At 37.0% G+C, this 15,085-nt stretch overlaps 1 protein-coding gene across 1 annotated transcript; it reads left to right on the top strand.

Moving 5' to 3' along the window:
• The first annotated feature begins 7,909 nt into the window (after nt 1–7,909).
• Nucleotides 7,910–13,993, top strand: LOC115214295 (glutathione S-transferase U20-like). The gene is made up of 2 exons (XM_029783447.2): nt 7,910–8,314; nt 13,082–13,993. Exon 2 carries the CDS (start codon nt 13,097–13,099, stop codon nt 13,760–13,762), a length of 666 nt encoding a protein of 221 aa, XP_029639307.1. The 5' UTR covers nt 7,910–8,314; nt 13,082–13,096; the 3' UTR covers nt 13,763–13,993.
• The last annotated feature ends 1,092 nt before the right edge of the window (nt 13,994–15,085 follow it).

The raw sequence follows: 15,085 nt of genomic DNA, 5'->3' as shown, positions 1-15,085 counted from the left end.
TAGATTAGAATTGGGTTGCTAGACCTATGAGGCATTTCATTGTTTTATCACATGGCTGTCTACTAGTCCCTCTGTTAGGATTATGCTAGGAAGACTTCATATTTAATAACCTTCAAAGTAGCACTTTCATGCTCTTTTCTTTTCAGAATTAGTAAGTATAAGTGTACCATTATCCATCTGAACTCACTTGTCAATTACAATGTCTCGATCCTCTCTGGTACACTAGCCATTCAGATCACACCTAACCCTTGATCCTCATACTTTAGAATGTTAAAGAGGTTCTGTGGTTATTCTTGTTTTGCAGATGATTACTGTGTAGTATCTTGGAGAAATGTCTTATACCACAGCCTTGAGTTGACTTAAGCCCTGTGGTTAAAATTCACTTGATGCGGAATCCTGTCAGATGGATTGTACTTGTAATCCAAAGAACCTGCTTTATATTGTTTAAATCTGATTCAGCCTGAGAATTAACACTAAAAGTACATTTATCTGTGGAATACTCAACCATTTACATGTTAATTTAATGAGTAAGTAGTCCAGTTTTTCATCAATAGCAGATCCTACATGATTGGTTTTGTAAAAAATTCAAGAAGCATTCATGTTTGATATCATCAATCTATGTATTCCCTCACTCAGCTCACAACATGGATTCAGAGCATAACATAAGAATAAGAACAAGCTAAAGAATAAGGTAAAGAATAAGAACAAGGTGACATTACTACCTGCTTTTATAGCAAGCAGATGCAGATGGTTTATCCCATCCCCCTCTAACTTTTAGTTTATGCAACTGAAAAAACTGCATTATCTATGGGTTGACCCAATATATATATGTGTGTGTATATAATTGAAGTCTTTCAAAAATCCATACTAATGTTTGAGTGTCTTAAAAAATAAATTATTCCCAATTTTGTAATGTATGAGTATAATTAAAACAACAGGATATGCAAGTTTTTGAAGCTCATTTTTTTTCTAAATTTTTATCATTAACCTCGTGATGTGTGTCAGTTATTTTATTTTTTTGCTTTATTTTTTATTATTTTTGTCATCTCATATGTACCCCTAGATAAAAATGGTTGTTTATATAAACCAGTGATGTTCATTCACATTTAAATAAACTAGTAGCTCACATATTTACATCACATCTTTTCTTCCATCCTTTTTCTACATTACATTATTTAGTCACTTTTTACTTGTTTCAGTTATCAGACCGGCCATGCTGGGGCACCACCTTGAAGAATTTTAGTCAAAAGAATTGATCCCAGTCCTTATTTGTATTTTAAGCCCAATATTATTTTATGTTGCTTTTTGCTGAACCAGTAAGTTACGGGGATGTAAACACACTAAGCTAACACTGCTTGTAAATTAGTGATGAGATACACACACATACACACAGTGGACTTCTTTCAGTTTCTGTCTACCAAATCCACTCACAAGTCTTTGATTGGCCTGAGGCTGTAGTAGAAGACACTTGCCCAAGGTGCCATGCAGTGGGACTGAAACAGAACCATGCGGTTGAGAAGCAAACTTCTCATTTATTTCATTATCTTTGACTTTTGATTAAAAAAAATCTGTAATATTGAAGACATTAATTATCTCAGAAAAACTTGTAAATTTTGTGAGCAATTTCTTGGAATGAGGTAAAGATTATATAAGATAACAATAGTAATCTTTGTACTATTATTAACTCTTCTACTATATTAGTTTCAAATTTTGTGACAAGATCAAACCCTTGTACTACATTATAAGTGAATACGATCAACACCGAATATTTGCATCACAGTAGCAAAGTTGTAAATTTTTTTTTATTGATAATTAAATCTACCATCCTTCCTCTGATATCTGTAACTGGCTTTTATAATCTTAAAAGTAGTATTCAATTAAGTATTCCAGTCATATTTAAAAAAAAGATTCTATAAACCTGCTCAGAGATTGCATAATTTCTCGTAACTAAGGAAGATATCTGTGTGGCAGAGCAGTGGATGTAAGTGTTGGACATGTTTAGCTTAGCTGCTAGGCGACAGCCTTACTTGATTACACAAGCTGAGCCGAAATCCAGATTTTGATCAAAATACTCGACACTAGGGTAATTATTATAATCCATAACGATAAAAGATAAAGTCATCCCCAATAGGATTTGAATTCAGAGTGTCAAGAGACTTAATTAAATACTGAAACCCATTTATTATGACGCTTCGTTCTTTGCCGTTGTACGTGAATGATGCTTAGCGGTATTTCGCCTGCCGCTACGTTCTGAGTTCAAATTCCGCCGAGGTCGACTTTGCCTTTGATCCTTTCGGGGTCGATTAAATAAGTACCAGTTACGCACTGGGGTCGATATGATCGACTTAATCCGTTTGTCTGTCCTCTCTGTGTTTAGCCCCTTGTGGGTAGTAAAGAAATAGGTATGTATTAAAGCGTAAAATTAATACCGAGACAAAATTATCTAAGGGAAGTAACTGTAAATGTCTTGGATATTGAATCACTGCTGAGTTATTTCTCGTTCAACAAGAAACCAATGATTGTTATCTATAGGCTTCTTTAATCGTAAGATTTATTATTGGCTTCTTTAATGTTTAGCTGATAATTATAATTTGGAACTTTAATAAATAGATCAATTAAAACGATTATACAAGCAATTTTAAACTTGTTTTGGTAACATTAATAGTTGCAGATGACTTCCGAAAAAATACCAAACAACTTAACCCTTGGCTGTTTCAACGCCTCGGACTCGCCATCGCCCGTAGTAATACCGTGAACGTGTTGGCTTGCTTAAATAGGTTCCGTTGAATCTTATGGGATGTGATCTACTGAGGCACCTGATGTTGAATTGATATTATTTTTCTTTCTATTCTTTCTTCCTCTTTTCTTCCTTCGCTCATGTTTGTGTTTTCTTCGGTTTTGTATTTGTATTTTAATGTCATGTTTATTTTCATTAACATAAACATTTATTTATATGAAAGGTAATTACCGGAAAACTTTCATTTAATTCTACCAACTTTTTCTGTTAAAACTGTGTTAAAATCATTTGTGGGGAATCTTTTCTTATCGCAGTAACTGGTCGCACATCACAATGTTTAATCGGAACCTACTGAAGCAAGCCAGCGCGTTCGCAGCATTACCACGGCTGATGATGAGGCTAAATCGTTGGCAAAGCCAAGCGCCCTCAGGCATCACCTAACACCTCGCTGAGGCGAGCTGCCAACGTTGACAAGAACTTCGCGGTTAGTGTCCCAGTCCCTCCGAACATCTCAAGCGCCACAGATTGGAAGAGATAGTTCAGTATCTTGTCTCAATACATCAGGGTTTTTTTTCCCCCATTCGGCTACAGCAGCAGTGACCCTCCCATTAACCGCAGCATCCAGGATATGGGAGGGAGTAAAGGAGTTGCAGACTGTGACGTCCGACAGCTGGATGCTGTTCCTACCACTTAATATGTACTGGGTGCTTTATCGTTACACTGACACAGGTTAAGGTTGCCGACTAACGTGAATGACAAAGAAAAAGAAGCCTCTTGGCGGGATAGGGTGGCCTTATGCTGGGTTTTGAGGCCTAAAGTATGATAGAATGCGCATGGATTCTTTTCCCACGACTTGTTGGTTCCCCAAATTCTGCAATCCATTTTTTAACGTTTTTATTGATTACATGGATCTTCACGGCAAATAAATAAGGGCGCAATTCTACTTTAAGCACACCATATAACCCTTCATAGCTTTTTTATTTTTTGGAATTTTCAGAAAATTTTTTGATATTTGTGTTCTATACGAGGGAATTCATACGCTTATGCAGAAACCAAAAATAAGCTTTAAGGGCTATTTCGCTGTTATATTTTGCGCATCTCACGACCATCTGATACCCTCCTCGTTTCTTTGTCACTCTGACGTATTGATATTTTTCAATATCTTTCCCATCACAAATATATTTAATTGTTTATAGCTCAGATTTAAGCAAAAATGTCGGACTGTCTGTGTTTGAAAGCCTGCTTTAAAAAAGAAAAATTTCGAAAAATTCGCTCCCCAATTTTTTTAAAATTCGTTCTTTTAATTTAGATAATTCAATAATTACATATATAACACGTATATACACGATATATATGTAACAGCTGAAATTAGATTGGTACACAATATTAAGAATTGTCGGTGGAGGCAGTTGTGACGAAAAAGGTTTGTTGTTATTGCATACTGTAAGATGTGAAAGGTGGATAATGCATTAAGTTTTAAGGAAATATTTATTTTCCGTTACGTTACAAATACCTTGCCTCGACGAGCAGGTTAATGATAGATCCAAAAGCTTTCTAAGTAAAGTTTGTGTTTGTGTCCTCTTCATTGTTTAGTAGTAATTACAGAGAGAGATAGAATGATGTAAGAGAACAGAATTAGAGCTAGAGAGAATTGTTGGGTGTTGTTTGACAGTTGCTTTCTCCCTCTGACCAAAGTGTCTAGCTGGTCAGCCAGACTTCATTGAGGCGTCACCAACTGTGACTAACTCCGTTGAGTCCTCACGACTGTGACAGACTGACTTTTGCTTGGGGTGTGCTTGCTTGTATAAAGATCCAGAAGGATAGATATATCATTGAGAACAATAGATTTAGTTGGTTGTCTCGTTATCTCTATTCTAGCTTTTGGTGAAGTAGAAGAAGTTAGAAAGGGTCAAGTGGTGAAGACATTATTTCGGCCTAGCTAAAGGCACCTGGAAAATGTAAAACTGCTGTCAGAGAAAAAAACCATTGTTCGATCGTGGGAAAAGTTCTGTTGCAGTATTAATTTAAATTTGGCTATGGTGGATCAAATCCACTTCATGCATGCAAGATTCACTACACATATATAAAACAAAACCACATTAAAATACGAATACAGAACCGAAGGAACACAAACATAAGTGAAGAAAGAAAAGGATACAAAGAGGAAGAAAATAAGACAAAGAAAGAAAAACACGAGTTCAACTCTATGTGCTTCAGTTGGTCGCAAATCACAAGGTTCACGCTCTCTAGGTGTTCATTGTTCTATAGGCGATTTTATTGGAGGTAGAGTTTGTATGGTGTTTGTAAAATTTCTTAGCTTTAGATCAGGCATTGGCAACCATTTGATAAAGGAGTGCCAACTTCATATTGCTACTTTTATTAGTAGAGTTTATGCTTCTGAAACTCGCTGGAAACAAATATAATTTTATTTAGAATATTAATTAATTTTTTTCTCCCAAATTATAGCCAACAGAACAAAATTATAAACAAGTTATAAACAACAGTTACATTAAATTTCTATAAATTAATGAGAACCTTAGTCCGTGTACATTTTTGCTTAATTTCTTCATATCAGGCGCATAATTTATGACTGTTAGCTTCATGCAAGCTTCCCAATATTGAATTGCCAGACAACTTCTTTGAGGACTCAAAACAGATTTCATATGGGAAAAATTTTGTTCGCATGCGTATGTTCAGCCAAAGGCTGAAAGCAGCGTATACGAGATTTACTTCAAAGAATTAAATCTTTCAGGCAACGACATCCATCAATTGAAGATGGCAACAGACTTCTCCAAGCAGCTTCTTCCAAGAGTTTTTCGTAGTTCAACAAATTTTGTTTTCCACCATTCTGCAGTTGTTAATTCAATCATTTCCATTTCAAAACTGTTGACGTGCATCCACTCAAAAAGTAATAGATCAAATGAGTTCGTTTTCAAATCAATCAAGTCGGGTTTTATGAGAAAAGAAAATATAGGAGCGTAAGTTTCGAAATCTTTACTTCGCTTGGAAAATTCTTCTTTCAACGTTGCAATATATTTTTGAAATTCATTTTTATTAACATTAAATCGATTTGAATGAGCCTTTACATATGGAAAGTATTTGTAAGTGTTGCTAAGTATATCACCCACCAAAATATCTAATATTAATAAAGCATGATACAAATTTGTTCAAAACATTACCCCGACTAAGCTAATGGACATTACTGTGAGTGGGAGGTCTGCATATTCGCTGTCCAATTCTTGCAGAAGAGACTTAAATTACAAAGAGCGAGAAACTATGAAGTTAACTATTTAACAATAGTCTCCAAGACAGAACTCAAGCTTTGTGACTAAGTTTTCTTGATGTATAATGCAATTAAAACTCATTACATTGCGTCCAATATGATTTTCAAGAAATTTAACAAATCTTTTTTCCTTTCGAACCATTGCACGTGTTCCATCGGTAGTAATACAAAAATAGTTTATTTATATTAATGGCTTGATTTTCGAAATAATTTACAAATGCAGTCAGAATGTCCTGTCTTGTAGTTGTATTGGCAAGAGGAGTCAAACAACATAATTCTTCATAAATACGACCATTGTCACACTATCTTACAACAATTGCTAGGCGCACCATGTCATTCACGTCAGTACTTTCATCAATAGTGTCACTGAATGCAGCAGCTTTTTGTAATCAACCTTTTTGTTTTATTATTATGTTTTCAGCTATATCAGTTAGACGTTTCTCAGTTGATCTTGTAGAAGCTGAGATTTCTTGAATTCGAGACCGTATTGTTTCAGCTTTTGGGAAATCACAGAACAAAATTTTAGCACTTCTCAGAAAAGCCTTTTTTTCTTTATATAAATTCTCCATCTGTAAAAGGTTTACCTTTCTCAGCTATTCATTGAGCAATCGTGTAACTACATTCGTTGGCTTTATTTTTGGCTCAAAGCATTTGAACAAAAACATAACTGCTTTTTTCGTAACCAGAAATATTCCTTTATACGGCTTCACTTTTCTCATCAGAGTTTTTAAATGTAGTCTGTCTGATGTCTTTGTACACTTGATGTAAGACATATGACAGTCACAGCAGAATGCACACACGGCACGATCATTTGTTTCCCCCTAAGTTTCAGGAAAATGGGTATTTTTTATAAAAAATTTTCAGCACATACCTTTCAGTGTCCGTAGATTACGATTATCTCGGGAAAATGGTATGCAAAAAAAAAAAAAAAAAAAAAAATTGGTGGACTCGTACACAGGAGTGGTTGTGTGGTAATTAGCTTGCTAACCAGCCACATGGTTCCGGGTTCAGTCCCACTGCGTGGCATCTTGGGCAAGTGTCTTCTGCTATAACCCCGGGCCAACCAATGCCTTGTGAGTGGATTTGGTAGACGGAAACTGAAAGAAGCCTGTCGTATATATGTATATGTATGTATATGTGTGTGTTTGTCCCCCTAGCATTGCTTGACAACCTATGCTGGTGTGTTTACGTCCCCGTCACTTAGCGGTTCGGCAAAAGAGACCGATAGAATAAGTACTGGGCTTGCAAGGAATAAGTCCCGGGGTCGATTTGCTCGACTAAAGGTGGTGCTCCAGCATGGCCGCAGTCAAATGACTGAAACAAGTAAAAGAGTATACGTACTGACACACATTTACATGTTTACAAAATGAAACTTGAAATTTCGGAAAGAATTATGTGTCATGCCCATTTTTTTTGTCTTTTTCTTATCAAATTCTGATATAATCGTAATCTACACCCGGTACTACTTAAGAAGAGTGGTCCCGGTGCGCGCACTCGCGCATCCGCTGTTGCTAGTTGTGACTAGTCGATCCTTACTTTGTGTATTTGTTTTATTTACTTTGTTTTTAAAAAATTATTTGCTTTAGGTAAAAAAATTATTTATTTTGGGTAAAAAAATTATTTATTTTGAGTTTCATTTACTTTGCTAGGTAGTCGTTGTAGGATCGACTAGTCACGACATGCTAGCGCGGATGCGCGAGTACACGAGTGCGCGCACCTGGACCACTCGTCTTAAGTAAGTACACTCTGAAAGGTACTTGTTTAAAATTTCATTAAAAACGTACCCATTTTAGGGCAGCAAAGCCCACCCACGGAATTTTTTCCCCTTACAAATTCCTATGCAATCAGAATCTACTCATCTGAAGAGTATTTGTAGAAACTTTCTTTAAATAATTTCCATTTTTCTGGAAGTTAAAGTCGGAGTTCGGCACATTTGTGTAAGCATACCCCCACCCCTATACACAGAGCATTGAACTTGCTTTGCTTCTTTGGTGGCAGTGGTGGGTCAGCTACCGCTACAAGTAGGTTTAGATCTGGCGGAACCCATACCTCTCTTGATACTACTACAGCCGACTTCTTTTCGACAGAGAGGATGAGAGAGAGAGAGAGGAATTTAAACACGTATGCACATGCAAGCACACACGCACACATTGACGGTCATGTGTTCATTCAATACCTGTTTTCTGGGTATATATTGACGCATACTCCATATATAAGCTACATACGTACTTGTACGGGAAGAAGCAAGTGAAATTACTTGTTTGCACAAGTTCGCTCGAGTTGTTTGCAGTGAGGTAAGTAAAAGCATGTGTTAAATAAAATCTGCGGAAAAGTACCCCAGGAAGCGTTTTTGAATACACACACACTGTAGACAGGGTTTTTCATTGACTGACTTTCTATTTTTGTTTTTTAATTATTCCTAAAGAGACTTCTGTGTTTTTTTTATACGTGGATAATCTTAATTCACCGATGTTTAAACTTACTATATTAGTTATTGTTATTTGATGTTTATTACTGGTTTCAGCACTGATTGAACTGATCAAAGGCGTTCCAGCCGTGATGATCCCGTTTGTTTTTAAATTCATATATATATATATATATATATAATATATATATATATATATATATATTTGTTAGATACATTATACAAAACGTCATACAAGTCTTTTCTTTTCAAGACGATGGATGGTGTTTTCAAGGAACTTAGTTATTTCTAGCAGGGCAGAAACGTTAGCACGCCGGGCGAAATGCGTAGCCGTATTTCGTCTGCCGTTTCGTTCCGAGTTCAAATTCCGCCGAGGTCGACTTTGCCTTTCATCTTTTCGGGGTCGATTAAATAAGTACCAGTTACGCACTGGGGTCGATATAATCGACTTAATCCGTTTGTCTGTTCTTGTTTGTCCTCTCTGTGTTTAACCCCTTGTGGGTAGTAAAGAAATAGTTATTTCTAGCAGATAGAGCTACTATGGAGAAGCTCACAGTTTGTTGTTGTTTAGCCCCAGATCAATCCTGATCTAGTATTCCAGCTGTGTGCCTCTCGTATTTAGTTTTATTCAGGGTGGATTGCATTATTCAATGTGTCATTTTTACTTTATTTATAAGATTGTACAGCCAATTTCAAAGGGGAGATTTCGCTGCTATTTCTAGCAGCTCGAGCAACGACATAGAGCCAGCTTTGTTGTGTTATAAGATTTCTTACCGCTACTTTAAATATAGTCTACACCAGGGCTTCTTTAAGTTGTTGATGCCGATTATTTTGGTCGAATAGACAATCCTTGGGTGTCGATAAATACACCCGGGAGTGGATGGTTGTGGTGGGATCGAATGAACAAATGCTGGTGATGCAGTCCGAAGATGAAGAAATAGAACACACAAAGAATAAAATTTGCCTATCAACACATTTCTAACTGTTAAATAATTAGGAGTCAACACATCGTTTGTGAAATTGTAAATTTGACTTGGTTAACTTCTTAAGTTAACTAATGAGGCTTTTAAGTAGTGTGCACAAAAATCTGTAAAACAATCTACTTTTAAACATTTAATTATTCCTTTCCCCAACTCAGAAAATCCAAAATTATTTTTGTAGATACCTGGCTTCATTTTCTTATATGTCAATCCTGCAAAAAAAAAAAAAAAAAAAAAAAATTACAATAATGATGGACTCTCCCATCATTTAGCTTGCTCCCTCCATCAAATCAATGTTACCCAAACAAGTGCATGTTGAACACAGGAAAGCTAAATGTTATGACAACCTCTTCACTATTAATTCTCATGCAGATGGCATCTCTAAGTTATCAACATCAGTTTTTTTTTTTTAATGATGATGGACTTTCATATCAAAGAAAATATATGAGTGTTCAGCTGTTTTGATGCATGACTTGCACAAATGATTTGTCTATAGGTGCAGGAGTGGCTGTGTGGTAAGTAGCTTACTTACCAACTACATGCTTCTGGGTTCAGTCCCACTGCATGGCACTTTGGGCAAGTGTCTTCTACTATAGCCTCGGGCCTACCAAAGCCTTGTGAGTGGATTTGGTAGATGGAATCTGAAAAGAAGCCCGTCGTATATATATATATCAGCACTGCCTCAACTGGCTTCCGTGCTGGTGGCACGTAAAAAGCACCAATCTGATCGTGGCAGTTGCCAGCCTCGCCTGGCACCTGTGCTGGTGGCATGTAAAAAGCACCCACTACACTCACGGAGTGGTTGGCGTTAGGAAGGGCATCCAGCTGTAGAAACACTGCCAGATCAGACTGGAGCCTGGTGCAGCCTTCTGGCTTCCCAGATTCCAGTCGAACCGTCCAACCCATGCTAGCATGGAAAACGGACGTTAAACGATGATGATAATGATATGTATGTATGTATGTATGTATGTGTTTGCGTGTCTGTGTTTGTCCTCCCAACATTGCTTGACAACTGATGCTGATGTGTTTACATCCCCGTAACTTAGCGCTTAGAGATACAAATAGAATAAGTACTAGGCTTACAAAGAATATGTCCTGGGGTTGGTTTGCTCGACAAAAGGCGGTGCTCCAGCATGGCCGCAGTCAAATGACTGAAACAAATAAAAGGAAAAAAAAAAAAAAAGAAAATGTACGTACCATACGTTAGTTCACTCCCTCTATTAAATTGATCTTGTTGGAACAAGTGCATGGTGTGCTAAGTGTCAGGCGTCGAACTGACTGCAAAGCAACGTGAGATGAAGTGTTTTGTTCAAGAACACAACACACCACCCTGGGCTATAAATCCCCACTCCATTGCACTGTATTACTCTTTTTGCCAAGGAAAGAAATCCTCTTTGAAAAGATATATTTCTTTATTGTCCACAAGGGGCTAAACATAGAGGGGACAGACAAAGGGATTAAGTCAATTACACAGACTCCAGTGCGTAACTAGTACTTAATTTATCGACCCCGAAAGGATGAAAGGCAAAGTCAACCTCGGCGGAATGTGAACTCACAACGTAACGGCAGACGAAATGCGGCTACGCATTTCGCCCGGCGTGCCAACGTTTCTGCCAACTCGCCGCGGCATTGTTTCACTAAAGCTAAAACAGTTTTGTTGAATTGGTAACAGCTATAGGCTTAAGGCTTAATTCCTGCATATTCAGCTGAGTTGAAAGAGAAGAGTGGGGGAGGACATGTATATTTGTGTTTTGTATTTGTGTTAATAAAAGCGGGGACAAAGAAGAGAGCTAAATAGTATAATCACAAGCTGTCACCTCTCACTCTTCCCCTTCATCCCTTTGCTATTATTTTCATTTTTTACATATTTTGTTTCATATTCCCTTTCTCCTTTCATTCATCAGTGCATGTTACTGAAAGAGCAAAACTTTAATTAGGTCAACGTAGTGACATAGGCAGGTTATCCTCCTAGTATACTACGACTATAAAAGCGCCGTTGTTGGTTTATTATCAATTTATTGATGTAGTTGTTAAGTCAAAAGTCATCTCTAAGTGAGGAGGCCCACAATCATCAATATTCCAGCTGTGACCATTTTATTTACTTTTTGTCCAAACTTAATGTGTCTACATTATTCAGTATATTAATCTCCTTTGTAAAATATTAGTTGTGATTTGAGAGAAATTGGCTGCTATTTCTTATAGCGTGAACAACCACAAAGAAACTCCTCCACATTATTGTTTAACCCCACTTTAGTGTTGTGCAAGCAAACAAATCTATAATTTATGCCATTCCTGCCATGACCATACTATCTTAAGGTTATGTTGTCCTCTGTGTCTGTTTTTCAAAAGTAAAGAGTGTGATTTGTGGGAGTTCTTGCAAGCTGAGCAAACAGATACAGGTCATACCCCTCCCTGTGGTCTATCTCTTAAGAATAAGAATAAATTTTTCACTTTTCCTGTTCTCTGTGTGTATAAATTAATGGTGAAATTTAGAAGTTATTTGCACATGTTTATATCTTTGGTCTTATATCAGTGGATTCTGCCAGCTTATGACCCTTTTATTCACACAATATTTTTTTTGTTTAGTCCCATTGCACCCCTCCTTCACTGGGCAAGTGTCTTCAACTATAGCTCTGGGTCATGTAAGTGAATTTGGTAAATGGAAAATGTACAAAATCCTTTATATATGTATATATGTATGCTTTTGTGTGTGTATGTGTAAATGTTTACATATTGCACATCTCCAGAATATCACTGAGCTTCAAACCATGAAATTTGTTGGCATTTCCCCATTAACAAGTCATCTGGTAGTCCTGCACTTTTTAAAAAGAATGGAATGAAAATTCCCTTACTAGAAAAGCAGGTAAGACTTAATGATAAAAAGGGCATCTGTTTCTGATTCGATGGTCATTCGGAATGCTCACAGCAGCCATATTCCTACCGCTCTATGTCACGCTGGTGAGACCCATGTTGGAGTACGGGATTCAAGCCTCTTCTCCTTATCTCCTCAAAGACATACATCATCTCAAAAGAGTCCAGAAGCTGGCTACCCGCATGGTTCTTGGTCTCAAGCATTTGTCTTATGAAGAAAGGCTGAAGACGCTCGACCTTTATTCTCTAGAAAAACAACGACACCGTGGTGATCTCATTCTTGCTCACAACATCATAAGCGGAAAGTGTAACCTCTCGAAAGAGCTGTTCTTCACTCCTGCTCCAGAGCGTCGGCTGCAGGGTCACTCCGAAAAGCTCTATCTGTGACGATTTCATCTCAATCGAAGGAGAGGGGCTTTCTCCGTCCGGGTTGCGGTTCCGTGGAATAAGCTGCCGGACGAAATAGTGAAGATGCCGACAACCGCTCGGTTCAAAGTCTCCCTTGACCACAAATGGCCTGAACTTTTTACATGAACAGCACCCTGTACATAACTCCATGTCCCCCTACATGGCCTTGCTTTTTGCTTTTTGAGCCAAAATTAACTTAACTAAAAATTTTTCTTCAATAATATGCATGTCTAACTCATGCTAGCATAGAAAAACAGACATAATACAAAGATACAAATGTAATTTATAAATGTAAAATGTATTTGTTTTTACTCAGAATTATTGATTAATAGTTTATGGATATATATTTAAGCTATTTTTGCTTCTTTTTCTTTTAGGTTCCTTTTCCCAATATGTCTGAAAGTACTAAACTTCGCTTTTTAAGTGCCTGGTACTGTCCATTTGCTCAACGACTCTGGATTGCTCTCTTGGAGAAAGGAATTCCTTTTAAATATGAAGAAACTGATCTTTCTAACAAGACTGAAGAGTTTTTAAAACTGAATCCAAGAGGCTTGGTACCAGTGCTGGTACATGATGATAAAATTATTTATGAATCTGCTGTATGTGTAGAATATATTGATGAAACTTGGCCACAAAACCCCAAAATTATGATGGAACAACCTTATGATAAGGCTCAAGTTCGTATCTGGGGTGATTATGCTACAAGTAAAATAATTCCATTGTTTTATTCTATTCTGAGATCAGATCCTGAAAATCTTGGTGAAACGCAGAAATCTTTTGTTGAAAATATTGGAAGTTTTGTGAAAGCCATGTCCCCAACTGGAAATTTCTTCATGGGAGACTCATTTTCATTTGCTGATATAATGGTGTATCCATGGATGCAAAGGCTGGAAGTTTTGAAACATTTTAAAAATTTTGAAATACCATCTGATATTGATTGGTATCCTCGGTTCCAGAAATGGCTCACTGCTTGTTATGAAAGGGAGAGTGTAACACCTACTATTCCTGATATGAAGAAATTAATTCCACGCCACAAACGTTATGTGAAGACAAAGTAAACTAGCCAAAGAATCCACTTACACCATCTTCCATTTATTTGGAATATATTTTATTAAACAAGTTTGTATCATAGCCTTGCATTATTCATCTTCTTCCAAATTCCATAATGAAAACATTGAATTAATATTTGATAGAATGGTAGACCTTAATAATCAACTCATAAAAGTGAATTTTTTTATAACTTGGAAATAAAGAAAAATATTTGAAAATACATAAAGTAACAATCTTTACATTTTCTAAAGCTTTCTATTCATTAATATTTATGAATATTTTTCTGTATAGGATAATTCCCAATGTTTAGGAAAACATTATTTCTTTGTCATGGTGTTTTAGTGTAAAAATGAAACCAATATCTGTAAAGGCATTTATTTCAGTGAGACCACTTCATTACACCCAGATTTTCTTACTTATTCTTTTTAATACCTTTATCCTATACCTTAAAGTGGTGAGCTGGCAGAATTGTTACCAGAATTTGAACTCAGATCATAATAAACAGACAAAATGCATTTTGCCCAGCATGCTCAGGTCAACTTTGCCTTTCATCCTATTGGGGTCAATAAAATAAGTACTAGTTGAACAGTGAGGTTGACTTTGCCTTTCATCGTTTCAGGGTCAGTAAAATGAGTAGCAGTTGAACAATGGGATTGATGTAATCGATTTACTCTCTCTCCCGAAATTACTGGCCTTGTGCCAAAATTTGAAACCAATGTCTTTATCTTACACCAGAATGCTTCACTATTGTTTGTACATGATTCAGTAATAGGGTCAATGAAGTCCTGAAAATGATCCGTGATTAGATGTATATAATTCAGGGCAGCCTTTGCATAATATACCATTTGTCAGTGAGCACTGTTGTTGTTGTCCTTGAGCAACTGATAACTGAAATATATGGTAGCAAGATCACCAGGGCCACCTTAGCAGCATTATATGACCCTGGTACGTAAAAAGCACCATCCGAACGTGGCGCCTTGACTGGCTTCTGTGCCGGTGGCACGTAAAAAGCACCAACCTGCCCTGGCATCTGTGCTGGTGGCACGTAAAAAGCACCCACTATGCTCACGGAGTGGTTGGCGTTAGGAAGGGCATCCAGCTGTAGAAACACTGCCAGATCAGACTGGAGCCTGGTGCAGCCTCCTGGCTTCCAAGACCCTGGTCGAACCATCCAACCCATGCTAGCATGGAAAACGGACATTAAACGATGATGATGATGGGCCGTCTAGTATTTAAATATTGACATTAAGCAACATAAATTAGAATTGGTCTGCTAGAACTATGAGGCATTTCATTGTTTTATCACATGACTGTCTACTAGAATGGCTAGT

The sequence above is a fragment of the Octopus sinensis genome, linkage group LG7, assembly GCF_006345805.1.
Source record: "Octopus sinensis linkage group LG7, ASM634580v1, whole genome shotgun sequence".
NCBI classification, from domain to species: Eukaryota; Metazoa; Mollusca; class Cephalopoda; order Octopoda; family Octopodidae; genus Octopus; species Octopus sinensis.
The sequence above is the reverse complement of the archived record's forward strand: the minus strand, read 5'-3'. Positions and strand labels throughout refer to the sequence as shown.

What these genes read in the sequence shown, in the direction of transcription:
- LOC115214295 (XM_029783447.2), top strand. Translation starts at nt 13,097, where the DNA reads ATGTCTGAAAGTACTAAACTTCGCTTTTTAAGTGCCTGGTACTGTCCA.